Consider the following 13,569-nt stretch of genomic DNA (forward strand, 5'->3'; position numbering starts at 1 on the left):
GTGCTGAGATGCAACCAGCTTTTCTGTGCCCTTCTTGAGGCTGCAGATATTTAAGTGAGACAGCCATCCCCAGTGTGAGGAAGTAACTAGTGCAGGTGGGATGGGTGGGAAATGCAGAGGATGATGAAGGGAATGGTAGAGGTAACCAGCACCAGAGGTAAACAGGGGACAGAAGTGGGACAAACAGTAATAGTGGTGATGAAGAAAGCAACAGCTATATCACTGAGCACCTGTTACACGCGAGACTCCTTCCCAGGAGTTCCCGATGTTGCTCAGTGGAAACGAAACTGACTAGCATCCATGACGACGTGGGTTCAATCCCTGGCCTCGCTCAGTGGGTTAAGGATCCAGCATTGCCATGAGGTGTGGTGTAGGTTGCAGACACATCTCAGATCTGGTGTTGTTGTGGCTGTGGTGTAGGCCGGCAGCCACAGCCCCAATTCAACTCCTAGCCTGGGAATCTCCATTGGCCACAGGTGCCACCCTAAAAAAAAAAATAAGTCCTTTCCATGCATTACCTGTTATTTGTTTGTTTGTTTTTCCTTTCTTTCTTTCTTTTTTTTTTTTTTATCTTTTTGTCTTTTTGCCTTTTCTAGGGCCGCTCCCCCGGCATATGGAAGCTCCCAGGCTAGAGATCTAATCAGAGCTGTAGCCACCAGCCTACGCCAGAGCCACAGCAATGCGGGATCTGAGCAGTGTCTGTGACCTACACCACAGCTCACAGTAACGCTGGATCCTTAACCCACTGAGGAAGGCCAGGGATCAAACTCGCAACCTCATGGTTCCTCGTCGGATTCGTTAACCACTGCACCACAACGGGAATTCCTATTTGTTTGTTTTAAATGTGCAATTTTACTTATTTTTTAGGCCTAGTTATTTATTTTTTTCTTCTTTTTATGGCCGCACTTGCAACATAGGGAAATTCCCAGGCTAGGGATCAAATTGGAGCTGCAGCTGCCAGCCTAGGCCACAGCCACAGCAACAGCAACAGCAACTCGGGGTCTGAGCTGCCTCTGTGACCTATGCCACAGCTCACGGCAATCCTGGATCCTTAACCTGCTGAACAAAGGCAGGGATCAAACCCACATCCTGACCGACACTAGGCTGGGTTCTTAACCTGCTAATAAGCCATGACAGGAACTCCCTGTACAAACTTTTAAATGTACAAATGTCCTCCAAGATATTTCTTAACTGCAAAGAGAAAGATAGTGTTTTACACAGCAGAATCCCAGTGAAGGAGATTAAAATTTCCAGGAAGAGGACATGTGGACACTCAGGAGCCCATGACATGATGCACTGAAAAAGACAAGACATCGATTCTGTGATACTCTTGCCAAAGAAATACAACCCCATGTTAATCGTGTGGATGTCAAAGCCCACAGTGAAGTCTATGAATAGTGAGTACTCTTCAAAAGTATTGAATCTATGAAAGGAAAGGGAAGGTTTAGAAATGAATAGACTGGAGAGGGCCAAGGAAAAATCCCTAAATGTGATGCGGGACCTTGAATAGGACCCCAGAGGACATTAGTGGAAAAAACTGGTAAAATTCCAATAAGTTCTGTGGTATAGATAATAGAATTAGAGCAATGTTGATTTCCTATTGTTGGTTGACCCAATGTGCACTTTGATCCCACTGTGATATCTATGGGTATGGTTATAGTTAGGGTTAAGACGTTAACAGTGGGGAAAACTGGGTGGAAGTATACAGGTACTCTCTGCTCTACAACTTTTTTTTTTTTTTTTTTTTTGTCTTTTTAGGGCTGTACCCAAGGCATATGGAGGTTCCTAGGCTAGGGGCTGAATCAGAGCTGTAGCTGCCAGCCTACACCACAACCAGAGCAACTTAGATCCGAGCCTCGTCTGCAACCTACACCACAGCTCATGGCCATACTGGATCCTTAACCCAGTGAGCGAGGCCAGGGATTAAACCCACATCCTCGTGGATACTAGTCAGGTTCGTTAACCGCTGAGGCACGACAGCAAGTTGTGCTCTACAGCTTTTCTGTGAGTCAAAAATTAATTTAAAGTTAAAACTATTTTTGAATTTCAAGTTTTCTAAGTGCAACACTCTCCAAATAAACCAATCCCATCTTAGAAGAGTAATTTATGGGGTTCATCTGCCAGCAATGAAAAATTCCCAGACTTTGAATAAAGTAGAAAAATACATTGTTTGCCATATTATTAAAAATCTAGGATTTCCTGCTGTGGCAAAGTGGGTTAAGAATCCAATTGCAGCCACTCGGGTTGCTACGGAGGTGCAGGTTCAATCTCTGGCTGGCACAGTGGGTTAAAGGATCCAGCATCGCTGAAGCTGCAGGGTAGGTCAGATTCAGCCTAGGAACGTCCATATGCCCAGGTGTGGCCATTAAAAAAAAAAAAAAAAAAAAAAAAAAAAAATCTGCCAGTTCCAGCAGCTCTGGTGGGGGTAGCAGCTGCAGCCAGGCAGGCCAGCTTCACGAAGCTCTTGGTACACCTGCCCTGCCATAATGATGCCCAAGAAGAAGGTCAGCTCGGCTGAGGAGGCAGCGAAGGAGGAGCCCAAGAGGAGATGAGTGAGTCTGTCATCTAAATCTGCTCCTGCAGAAGTGGAAATAAAGCCAAAAAAGGCAGCAGGAATGGATAAACATTCAGACAAAAAAAGTGCAAACCAAACAAAAAATAAAAGAGCAACAGGAAAATAGGCCAAAGTGGCTAATCAAGAGACTAAAGATTTACCTGCAGAAAACAGAGAAACTAAGAATGAGGAGAGCCCAGTCTCTGATGAAGCAGGAGAGAAAGAAGCCAAGTCTGATTAACACCTCACGCCTGGTCCTGTCAGTGATCCCTGGTTCCTTTCTTGTACAATCCAAAGGAATAGTTTTATCAACTATTTTGCAAATGCAAGGCTTTTTAGTAACTCTCAAAACATTTTTAAGTGTACACACTTTTTTAAAAGAGGTGAAATCATTTGCTGGTTGTTTATTTTTTGGTACAACCAGAAAATAATAGGATAGTGAGTATGGGAGGCTTCGATTGTCTTGGGAGTCAGCCTAACGTTCCCTAGATGGGGGTAGCTTTTTTTCCCCTTCTTTTTTTTGGCTGCCCACAGCATATGGAGTTCCCAGACCAGGGATCAGATCTGTGCCACAGTTGCAACTTGTGCTGCAGCTGCGGCAATGCCAAAACCATTAACCCACTATGCTGGGCTGAGGATTGAACCTGTGTCCTGGCGCTGCAGAGATGCCATGGATCCTGTGGTGCCACAGCGGGAACTCAAGGGGTAGCTTTTATTTTATTTATTTTTTATTTTTTATTTTTTTTGCCATTTCTTTGGGCCGCTCCTGCGGCATATGGAGGTTCCCAGGCTAGGGGCTGAATCGGAGCTGTAGCCGCTGGCCTACGCCAGAGCCACAGCAACGCAGTTTTGTTTTTTTGTTTTTTTGTGTTTTTTTTTGCCATTTCTTTGGGCCGCTCCTGCGGCATAGGGAGGTTCCCAGGCTAGGGGTCGAATCGGAGCTGTAGCCGAAGGGGTAGCTTTTATATCCTATAACACAAAGCAGGAAAGGAATCTGACTAGGAACAATGAGGTTTCGGGTTCAAGCCCCGGCCTCACTCAGTGGGTTAATGATCCAGCATTGCCATGAGCTGCGGTGTAGGTCTCAGACACAGCTCGGATCTGGCTGTGACTGTGGTGTAGGCTGGCAGCTGTAGCTTTGATTAGACCCCTAGCCTGGGAGCCTCCATATGCCGACGGTACAGCCCTAAAAAGCAAAAATAATAATAAAAAATAAAAAAAACACAAAACATACTAAATGGCAATTTGGAAATCAGTTGTTCACTTAATGTCTTGAACACTTTAATTACTTAGTTCTCTTCCCGTGTTGTTTCTGGTACCATTGTTTCCTAAGGCAAACCACTCCTTAATCTTGGCTCCCCGGCTCAGAGTTTTGTGCACTCGGTAACATCTTTGGTCTCGTAGTCCAGTTTTCCTAGTAACTTTGTTAATGTGTTGTGAATGACGGAAGATTTGAGGATGTCATGTATATGATATTAACTTGTGAATTCATGGGACATATAACAGCAGATCAGTATCTGAAGGTACTGGTACTTGATATCCTGTTAAGGAAAAGTGGCCTCCAAATTTGAAGCTGGAAAGTCACCAGAACAACTATATGAGGTTTTAGATTTGGGTTGCATATAGTAAGATTGTGTACAAACTGAAATGCCCGTGTACTGATTCTTAAAACAACCCAAAAAATTCTCAGGTACGAAAGAAAAAAAATCTGGAGGGTGTAAATGCTAGGACAGCCCCTATGTTGAGCAGGTACTCAGCTGCAGGGCGGTGCCAGCTCCTTCTAATAAGCACTTGTACAATTTCTGGAGGTGGGACCAGCAAGACAGGCTGTGAAGTGCTCCTCCCCTGCCTCTCGGGCCAGCGGGCTCTCCCTGGGTTTGTCCTGCATCTTCTGTTCATCCCGTTCGTCTTCTTCCATCCAGCAGGACTCCATGAGTGAGAAGGTTCTCCAGCTTTCCCGACCAGGCATCACAACCCCTCCTTCTTCATTCTTTCCACAGTGACTCACTCGGGGAGGCTTTTGCAATCAAATAAATAAAGGCATTTCCCACCAGCTTTAAGCCCAACAACTTCGCCCCTCAATGTCCACCGCTCATGTCTCACATCCCACAAGCAGAAAAATCCATGTGAGATTATTGCTCGTGAGGAGGCTTGGGTTGCCCATGCGTGATCGTTTTCTGGCTTTTCTCCCTTGGCCTCTCTTTTCTCCCTTGGCCTCTCCCAGCCAGGAGGGCAAGAGCGGATCAGAGGCTCCAGGTGTGCGGGGGGGCCCCCAGGTTCCAACGGGAAGGACAGACAGGACTTGAGCCTTGTCACTGTTTTGGATCCTGAAACCTGTCGTCTGACCCTGGGGCTCTGCATGGTTAGGTTTCCTGCTAGGCTCCTCCAACCTGGCCCCCGGCTAACTCTTCGATGTGCCAACAAAGTTCTCTGTTTCCATTCTCCTCTCTACCCACAGACGGGAAATAAATTACCTAATGATTAGTTAACAACCCATGACTCTGTCTCATTTTGCAATGAAGTAGGACAAGTAGGAAAAGGCATTCTGAGCCCAGTCCCTTGAAGCCTTGAACACGAGGAGGAAAAGTCCAGTGATTCAAAGGAAGTGAGAGCCAGGCCTTTCTCTGGGGCCCGGGGAGAAGCTGGGTGGGGCCAGACTGAGCTGGGAAGGCCTGGCCTCTTCCTACCCACTCAGGAAATTTTGGCAGCTGAAGGGCTACTGGCCTGGGCAGCGTTGAGTGTCTGTGAAAAAGCCCGAGGGCCCTCTAGCCTGGGCCATCCCCACCCCCACCCCGCCCCTCAGTAGCTTCAGCTGCTGAGCTATACAGAGGGGGAGACAGCTCTGTCCCAGGCCCTTTCAGGCCAGCGCCAGTTGTCATCACGAAAATAAAGACAAACAAGGGAGGGAAGGAGAGGCCTCACTCCAAGGCGGTCAGAGGAGGGTCAGGGTGCTTGAGGCTGAACAGGGTGGGTATTAGCAAGGTCAAGGCAAGGCAGGGAGGGCTCTGATCCCAACAAAAAAAAGAAATTGCCCCTTGATATTAATATTCTTTCCTTTTTTGCTTTTGCTATTTTAGGGCCGTACCCAGGGCACACGGAGGTTCCCAGGCCAGGGGTCAGATCAGAGCTGTATCCGCCGGTCTACGCCAGAGCCACAGCAATGCAGGATCCAAGCCTTGTCTGCGACCTACACCACAACTAACAGCAACGCTGGATCCTTAACCCACTGAGAGAGGGCAGGGATCAAACCCACATCCTCATGGATACTAGTCGGGATTGTTAACTGCTGAACCACAAAGAGAACTTCCTTAATATTCTTTCTTGACCTGAAATCCAGTTCCAGGTGGCTTAGCACACACTTCTACTGGCTGCCCTCCTTCCTCGCATCATTTTGCCATGGACTATGGACCCTCTTGCACTAGAATCAGAGTGCTCTGATCCCAACAAAAAAGAAACTGTCCCTTGATACTAATATTCTTTCCTTTTTTTTCTTTGCTATTTTAGGGCCGCACCCACAGCATATGGAAGCTCCCAGGCTAGGGGTCAAATCTGAGTGACAGCTGCTGGCCTATGCCAGCAATGTAAGATCCGAGCCGTGTCTGCGACCTACACCACAGATAATGGCAATGTTGGATCCTTAATCCAAGGAGTGAGGCCAGGGATCCAACCTACATCCTCATGGATCCTAGTTGGATTTGTTAACCACTGAGTCACAAAGGGAACCCTTCCTTTTTTTTTTTTTTTTTTTTTTTTTGGTCTGTGCCTCTGCATGTGAAAGTTCCCTGGCCAGGGAGTGAACCCCAAGCTGCTGCAGTGACAACACCAGAACTTTAACAAGCTGTGCCACAAGGGAACTCCTAGAATCCGCCTCTTAAGGTCTGTTTCTGGAAGAACCCCAACCAAGGGTAGGATAATATTTTTTTCATTTTGACATAGTTCCTTTAAAAGGGGAGGGGGTTGAAATTGGTGCCAGGATCAGGATTACTGATGGCCATTTCCATAGAATGGTTAGGAAAGCCAGTCTGGGAAGGGCGTGGATGATGAACTGGAAGAGAGTGTTAGCTGAAGACAGGATGAGCATGGGCACGACAGAAGATGGTAGGATCCCAGAGCAACGAGTGAGCCCATGCTGACACTGAGGCCGCAAGTTGTTCATGGGGTCGGCCTGCTGCTTGCATAGGAGGAAAGGGCACTTCCCCGAAGCAGGGCAGCTGTCAGGAAGCTGCAAGCACCCCTGTTCACCTGCCAGGCCCCTGACTTGGAAATAAGCCCTTGGATTAGAATCAAATTAAAAGCTCTACTTGTGCTGCTTCAGCACAATCAATACATCCCCTTTTACACACACAACAGACAGGAGGAAAACCACTGCCAGAGCTCAGAAGCCACTACCATGGTTGCCTGAGCGAACATTTCTAAACACAGATCAAAGTGACAGAAGAAGGAAAGAAACCTCAACAGAGCTCCATCTTCAATTTAAGAGTGTATGTGTGTATACTAATGCCGTATTTCAATTAAATTCTAAGATGAAGTATGTCACATTTTAACACTTCCGCAATGAGTCATATGATACAATTGTTACAAATCATATTGAACTGGTCTTTAAACTTATGTAAAAGGTGTTGCATCTTACAATTAATAAGTACAGCATTTCACACATGATGTGAAGAAACAAGATTTTACGGGCTCCTTACAGACAAAAAAGTGCCTCATTCTCAGCCTCTACCTTTTAAGATGATTTTAAGGGCAAACACCCTTCCTTTCACGTGAGACTTGAATAAATCATGATAACTAATTTCTCAGATTTATTGGTTTTTGTTTGTTTGTTTGGTTTGGTTTGGTTTGTCTTTTTGCCTTTTCCTAGGGCCGCTCCCTCAGCATATGGAGGTTCCCAGGCTAGGGGTCGAATCGGAGCTGTAGCCACCAGCCTAACACCAGAGCCACAGCAATGCAGGATCCGAGCCATGTCTGCAACCCACACCACAGCTCACAGCAACACCGGACCGTTAACCCACCAAGCAAGGCCAGGGATCGAACCTGTAACCTCATGGTTCCTAGTTGGATTCGTAACCACTGTGCCACAACAGGAACTCCTCAGATTTATTGTTTAATTAAAGTTCAATTTCAAAATTATCTGGCAGATGACCCTAGCATTTATTTATTTATTATGTTTGCTTTTTAGGGCTGCACCCGAGGCATATGGAGGTTCCCAGGCGAGGGGTCTAATCAGCTGCAGCTGATGGCCTACCCCACAGCCACAGCCACAGCCACAGCCATTCGGGATCCAAGCCACGTCTGTGACCTACACCACAGCTCACAGCAACACAGGATCCTTAACCCACTGAGCAAGGCAAAGGATCGAACCCGCAACCTCATGGTTCCTAGTCGGATTCGTTTCCACTGTGCCACGATGGGAACTCTGACCCTAGCATTTAAAAAAGAAAGCCAATATAGAATTAACATAAAGGAAAAACTAATTTATCTTATATAATCTATACAGCCCAGCACATGGAAGTATTTGTTATCCTGTTCTAAACAAGAATTTTTATTTCATCTGACATTTTTCTTAAGGCAGAGAGATCACAGAGAAGTTAAATTCTGGCCCAATTAAAAGCTTCATTCATTTCAGCTTTCCTGGAAGTGAAAATAAGCCATCCTTTCCTCAATAAATGCATTTTCTCTTTCTGCATCTGAGGGAGCCACGACAACCCAGGACAGACATTCCAGACCACACCGATCAGGGTAGAGAAGTAGGAAGGAGGTGGCCACTTTCAGGTGCCTTTAATTCTGGATTCAGCTTCAAGTGTGACTCAAATTTCCTGCCCTTCTTTTCCATTCTCCCTTGACCAACTCAAGAAAGGAAACCAGGGTCGGGGTGGAAATGAGCCATTCTGATATCTTTCATCCTTTTCCTCTTAGGGCCTGGTTGGGTTTATGAAAAGTCCAAACTCAGGCAATGCTCATTTAGCCTTTTTGACCTTCAAACTCAAAAATCAACATGACTTGGAGTAACCATGAAAAAGGTCCAAACACCAGTTTCCACGGAGGCCTCAGCTGTTGAACTGTTCTCTAAGAATGAATCAAACTGTGCTGCTTACATTCCAAGAGATGGATGCTTGGGGGAGAACCCATCTCATGGGCACGGAGAGGGCTTCACGGATTTAAGGATCCATCAATATCAAAACAGAGCCCAAGCATTTGGAAAGCTCTAAAAACCCTTTGCCAAAAGCCCGTGAGGTTGATGACCAGTGTAGTGGGCTCAGGCAACGACTGCATGAGAATTTCTGCCAAATATAGAGCCAGAGAGGAGTTCCTGTCATGGCACGGTGGAAATGAATCCAACTAGGAACCGTTGAGGTTGCAGGTTTGATCCCCGGCCTCACTCAGTGGGTTAAGGATCCAGCGTTGCTGTGGCTGTGGTGTAGGCCGGCAGCTGTAGCTCTGATTTGACCCCTAGCCTGGGACCCTCCATGTGCCACAGGTGCAGCCCTAAAAAAGCCAAAACAAACAAACAAAAAAGGCCCTCAGTGGCCCTCCAAACATTTTCATGTGGACACAAGCAAATTGTGATCCAATTACCCACGAATGTTTTGAGAGCTTCATGACTCTTCTCTAAACCAGACTTGGTAACGAGGCCCTCTGGGAGAGGTGCTAGCAACCACAGGGGCAGAGGTTAGATGCAGGCACATGAAACCTTTAGAAGAACCAACCTTACAGGCCTTCAAAATCCACATCAAGTATCTGCGTCCTCTTACTTGCTCACATACACGGCCTCGACATTCCCAGCAGCAGGACAGTCTGCGAAACGGCCGTCTCATAATACTAATCCTTCTGGTTTTTGGATTTCATTCAATGTCTATTTGTTTTTAATTGAACATTAGCGATTTCTCAACACAAGTCTAGGAAATAAACTTACGTGGTCAGGCCTGCTCACCATGGATACAAGTTCCAAAATGGACATGGCCTAGGATGATACAGTCCTTTTTTTTTCGGTTGTGCCTTTGGCATGGGTAAGTTCCCAGGCTACAAATCAAACCCACACCACAGCAGCCACCTGAGCCACAGAACCATAGCAGTGACAAGGTCAGATCCTTAACCCATTGAACCACCAAGGGAATCCCGAGATGATACAGTCTTTGAGACGCTGCTCCATTTCTTCAATTCTCTATACTCATTGACAGTGCAAGCATAAACATCTATGCTCTTCTCAAAGACTCGGCATGGGAAAGCATCTTTAAGTACTTTATTTTTATTTATTTTTTGTCCTTTTAGGGCCTCATTCGCAGCATATGGAGGTTCAGAGGCCAGGGGTTGAATCGGAGCTGCAGCCACTGGCCTATGCCAGAGCCACAGCAACGCGGGATCCAAGCCGCATCTTCGACCTACATCTCAGCTCACGGCAACTTGGGATCCTTAACCCACTGAGCGAGGCCAGGGAGAGAATTCACGTCGTCATGGATGCTAGTCAGATTTGTTTCTGCTGAGCCGTGATGGGAACTCCCATCCTTTAAGCATTTTAAATGCAAAGACAGATGACCCATTAAGACAGAGAAAAAAGTATAGTACAATATAACCGTAGTAGTTTCTGGGGCGGGGGGAAATGGCCTCCTTGGGGAAAATGTAATTAAACAGAGGAAACAGATTGTAGATTACTACACATTACACATGACCACTAAAAATACAATGATTTTATTTCCATCATTTTACAGTATCCAGTATTATATATATCTTTTAAGAATCTTCATTTCTGTAACACAAAAATATTTAAAGAAAGCATGTTACAAGATAGCATATATATAAGCAACAGTTTGGCAGAATTTTATTTAATATTTAAAAAAACAAATTTTAAAATTCAAAAATAACAATTAGCTTATGGTACATGTTGCCACATAAAACATCATGCTTTAAATAGTTTGTCATAAACACTGTATACAAATAAAATATTACACAAAATTTATTTAACAAAATGTTTGGTCTATAATGTCTGAACAATAAATAAAAACACAGGCACTTCTACACTGAGACAGGGAAGCAGTCACTACTCAGAATAGTAATTTTGTATAAGGAATATGAGACGATATGGCAAGAACAGAATTATGCAGCCTTTTTTTTTTGGGCTGCACCTGCGGCGTGTGGAAATTCCTGGGCCAGGGATCGAACCTGTGACACAGTTGTGACCCATGCCACAGCTGCAGCAATGCTGGATCCTTAACCTGCTGTACCACGAGGGAACTTCCAGAATTCTGCAGTTTTAAACTGACAAGCCACTTGTAAAAATGTCTGCAACTCCAATCTTTTTGCTTAAAGTTCAAAAGTTACATAAGCGTTTCTGGTCCATGATGAAAAATCATAAACACAGTATGGTTGCTAGGGGCAATTCAATCTTCAGTTTGAAGATTATGGACTCCTACTCATTTTCCAGTACTAGAAACAGAATTATTACGATACCACTCAGCAGGCCAAATACAAGAGAGTTAAACTTTCTATCCTTATGACCATAAGACCATAACAAGATAAACTGGATACATGCCACACAGTGATTCTCATTCTGCAAAACTGATTGATTAGATGAATGCAAGAAAATACTGTTGGGGTGGCAGGAAATTTCAACAGAAATCCATTTCTAGACAACTTTAAAAATTCATCCAAATCACATGAAAACAAACATAATCCCACTTCACAAAACCACTGAGTCATGTATAACAATGTCTTTGTAGCCAATAGGTTCATGGAAATCTAAATGGCAGATAATTCACTCATTATAATGAGAAACGGGAATATTCTTCTTAAGAGGGCAAAACAAAAATAACTTAAAATGGTCAAATTCCAGAAACATGATTTCGGATGACGAGGCAGGCAAATCAGAAAACAATGGCCATAAGCCAGCAGGAAGGGTTGGAGCCAATCATCTTGCCATATCCGCCAGAAAACATTAGGATCTTCCTCTGCTTTCCCTTTTCAGAAAGTACCACAAGTGAAGGGCTTAGAGGCCCTCAAATGGACACTACTTTATAAAGGCAATTTTGATGGTTGAACACAGAAATTACCCCTAATGTGAGAGAACACACAACATGGGAACTATGTTAGCTATGTCTTTCTATGCAAAACGGAGTTTGTACATAATTTAGCAACTTAAATGAGCATTTTGCAGTCGAGACCAAATATCAATCATCTCTTGCGGTTTTCTACTGTGTACTAGCATCAAACCTAGGTAGGAACAAATGTTATTCCTGTTTTTCTCTTCTATATCAAAGGTCCTGAAGCCTTTGTGTTTCTCTGGAACGAGGCCGAGTTTCTGAAGGCACATTCCAGTATAGACGTCGTCGATGGGGTAGAGAAGGACCTGGTCAGTGACATTGTACAGCCTCAGGGCCAGGTGGCCGGAGTAGAGGAATCCACCGCCCCCTGCATAAGGCGGGTAGACGCCAGTGTAAACAACTTCTGGGATGTAGTATTTGAGTTTCTTATCTCGATGAGGTCCGGCATTGTGAATCACATCGCCTATAAACAAATCTTTGGCTTTGTTCTTGGACAAGCTGTTCAAGTAATTCAGGATGTGGTGGGTGTTCACAAAGACATCGTCGTCGCCCTTGAAAACGAATTCAGCGTTTGGGCAAGAAGTGCTCACCCACCTGAGAAAGAGCACTTCTTTCAGAGACAAGTTGAAGAAAGTGTCTCTGTAGTTCCACATGAGAATGTCTTGGTGCTTCTCACTCTCAAATTTCAGCATATCTGAAAGGTCAGGATGGTTGTCCTCGGGGGGCGTCTGGCCCAGTAAGAAGACACGCACCACTGTCTGGTTCCCCACATTGGTCTCTTTGCCCCAAGATTCCCGAATCGCTTGCCTTCTATCGAAGTGTGAAGTAAGGGACTTAATTGCCAGCAGTAAGAAGGGCTTCTTTGCACACTTATCTGGTTGGTCGATAAGCAGTGAATAATTCCGACATCTCAAATACAACAGAAAGTCTTTAAATCTGTCTGGCAAACTGTCAAAATCGGAAACGACGGACGTGACCCTCAGGTCAGGTTCACAATAATTCAGATGGCTTATGTTGGAAAATCCATACGCCTCCCCCGTCTGGTTGGCTAACATGTTCAAGATGGGATTGTACCTCCTGTTGAGCTTTTCTTGTTCCCTGTTCCAATATGCCTTGGGGGGTTCAGATATCTTCCAGAACTTTTCTTTGGGTATTATTACTTCCCCCTTTCCATTTTTCTCTTGGCTACTGCTTTTGGAGACTTCCACAATCAGATAAATGAAGACATTTACCATCATCAGGATTCCCAACAACTTTATTCTTCGACGTCCAACACTCATTTCTCATATCTGAAACAAAAAAGACAGGAGCACTGTATTAATTAGATCATTCTTAAGGGCACTTGTTCACAGGTCATTTGCCTCTCTATGGCCCCCAGAACAGCAGCTGAGAGCACAGATTCTAGACTGGCATTGCCTGGGTTCAAACCAGGGCCCTACTACCCTAGAACTGAGCTCTGGGAATTCAGACAAATTGTGTAACTGACAGCTTAGGTTCTCCATCTATAAAATGGGGCTAATAACCCATATGACAGGACAGTTATGAGGGCCACATGCTTTTATATGCAAGCTTTTAAAACAGTGGCTGGCCCATAGCAAGCTGCACATAAGTGACCATTAACACTGGGGCTGTATTAGACACCCGAGGGCAAAGATATGCACTTACCTGGTAACTTACAGGTCATTCAACTTCCTTGCTTATACATGGACATACACAAATCAGTATGCTGCAGACAGATATGCTTACAATTCATAATAACAAATATAATTTCTATTTTTTATTAGGTACATGCATGTGCACACACACACACAACTGTATTTATATGTGGGCTACAACATGTGAAGTACATGGACTTCACTCTGATCCCCTATTTTATTCTATTTCTTTCTTTTTTTTTTTTTTTTTTTTTTTTTTTTTGGCCTTTTCTAGGCCACTCTGGTGGCACATGGAGGTTTCCAGGCTAGGGGTCTAATCAGAGCT

At 44.8% G+C, this 13,569-nt stretch overlaps 1 protein-coding gene and 1 pseudogene across 1 annotated transcript in view; one reads left to right on the forward strand and one right to left on the reverse strand.

Annotated features, from left to right (window-relative positions):
* The first annotated feature begins 2,486 nt into the window (after positions 1–2,486).
* LOC100521006 (non-histone chromosomal protein HMG-14 pseudogene) lies at positions 2,487–2,795 on the forward strand (annotated as a pseudogene).
* A 7,429-nt stretch (positions 2,796–10,224) lies between these two features.
* B3GNT2 (UDP-GlcNAc:betaGal beta-1,3-N-acetylglucosaminyltransferase 2) overlaps positions 10,225–13,569 on the reverse strand; it is a 32,624-nt gene continuing 29,279 nt past the window's right edge. Inside the window, exon 2 of the mRNA XM_003125112.6 lies at positions 10,225–12,878. Coding sequence (XP_003125160.2) covers positions 11,676–12,869 — 1,194 coding nt within the window. The 5' untranslated portion in view covers positions 12,870–12,878 and the 3' untranslated portion in view covers positions 10,225–11,675. The remainder of the gene's footprint in view (positions 12,879–13,569) is intronic.

Source organism: Sus scrofa, chromosome 3 (genome assembly GCF_054392235.1).
Source record: "Sus scrofa isolate SSC_HxYL_T2T_F1_AM1 chromosome 3, Sscrofa_HxYL_maternal_Yorkshire_Landrace_v2.0, whole genome shotgun sequence".
In the NCBI taxonomy this organism is placed as follows: domain Eukaryota; kingdom Metazoa; phylum Chordata; class Mammalia; order Artiodactyla; family Suidae; genus Sus; species Sus scrofa.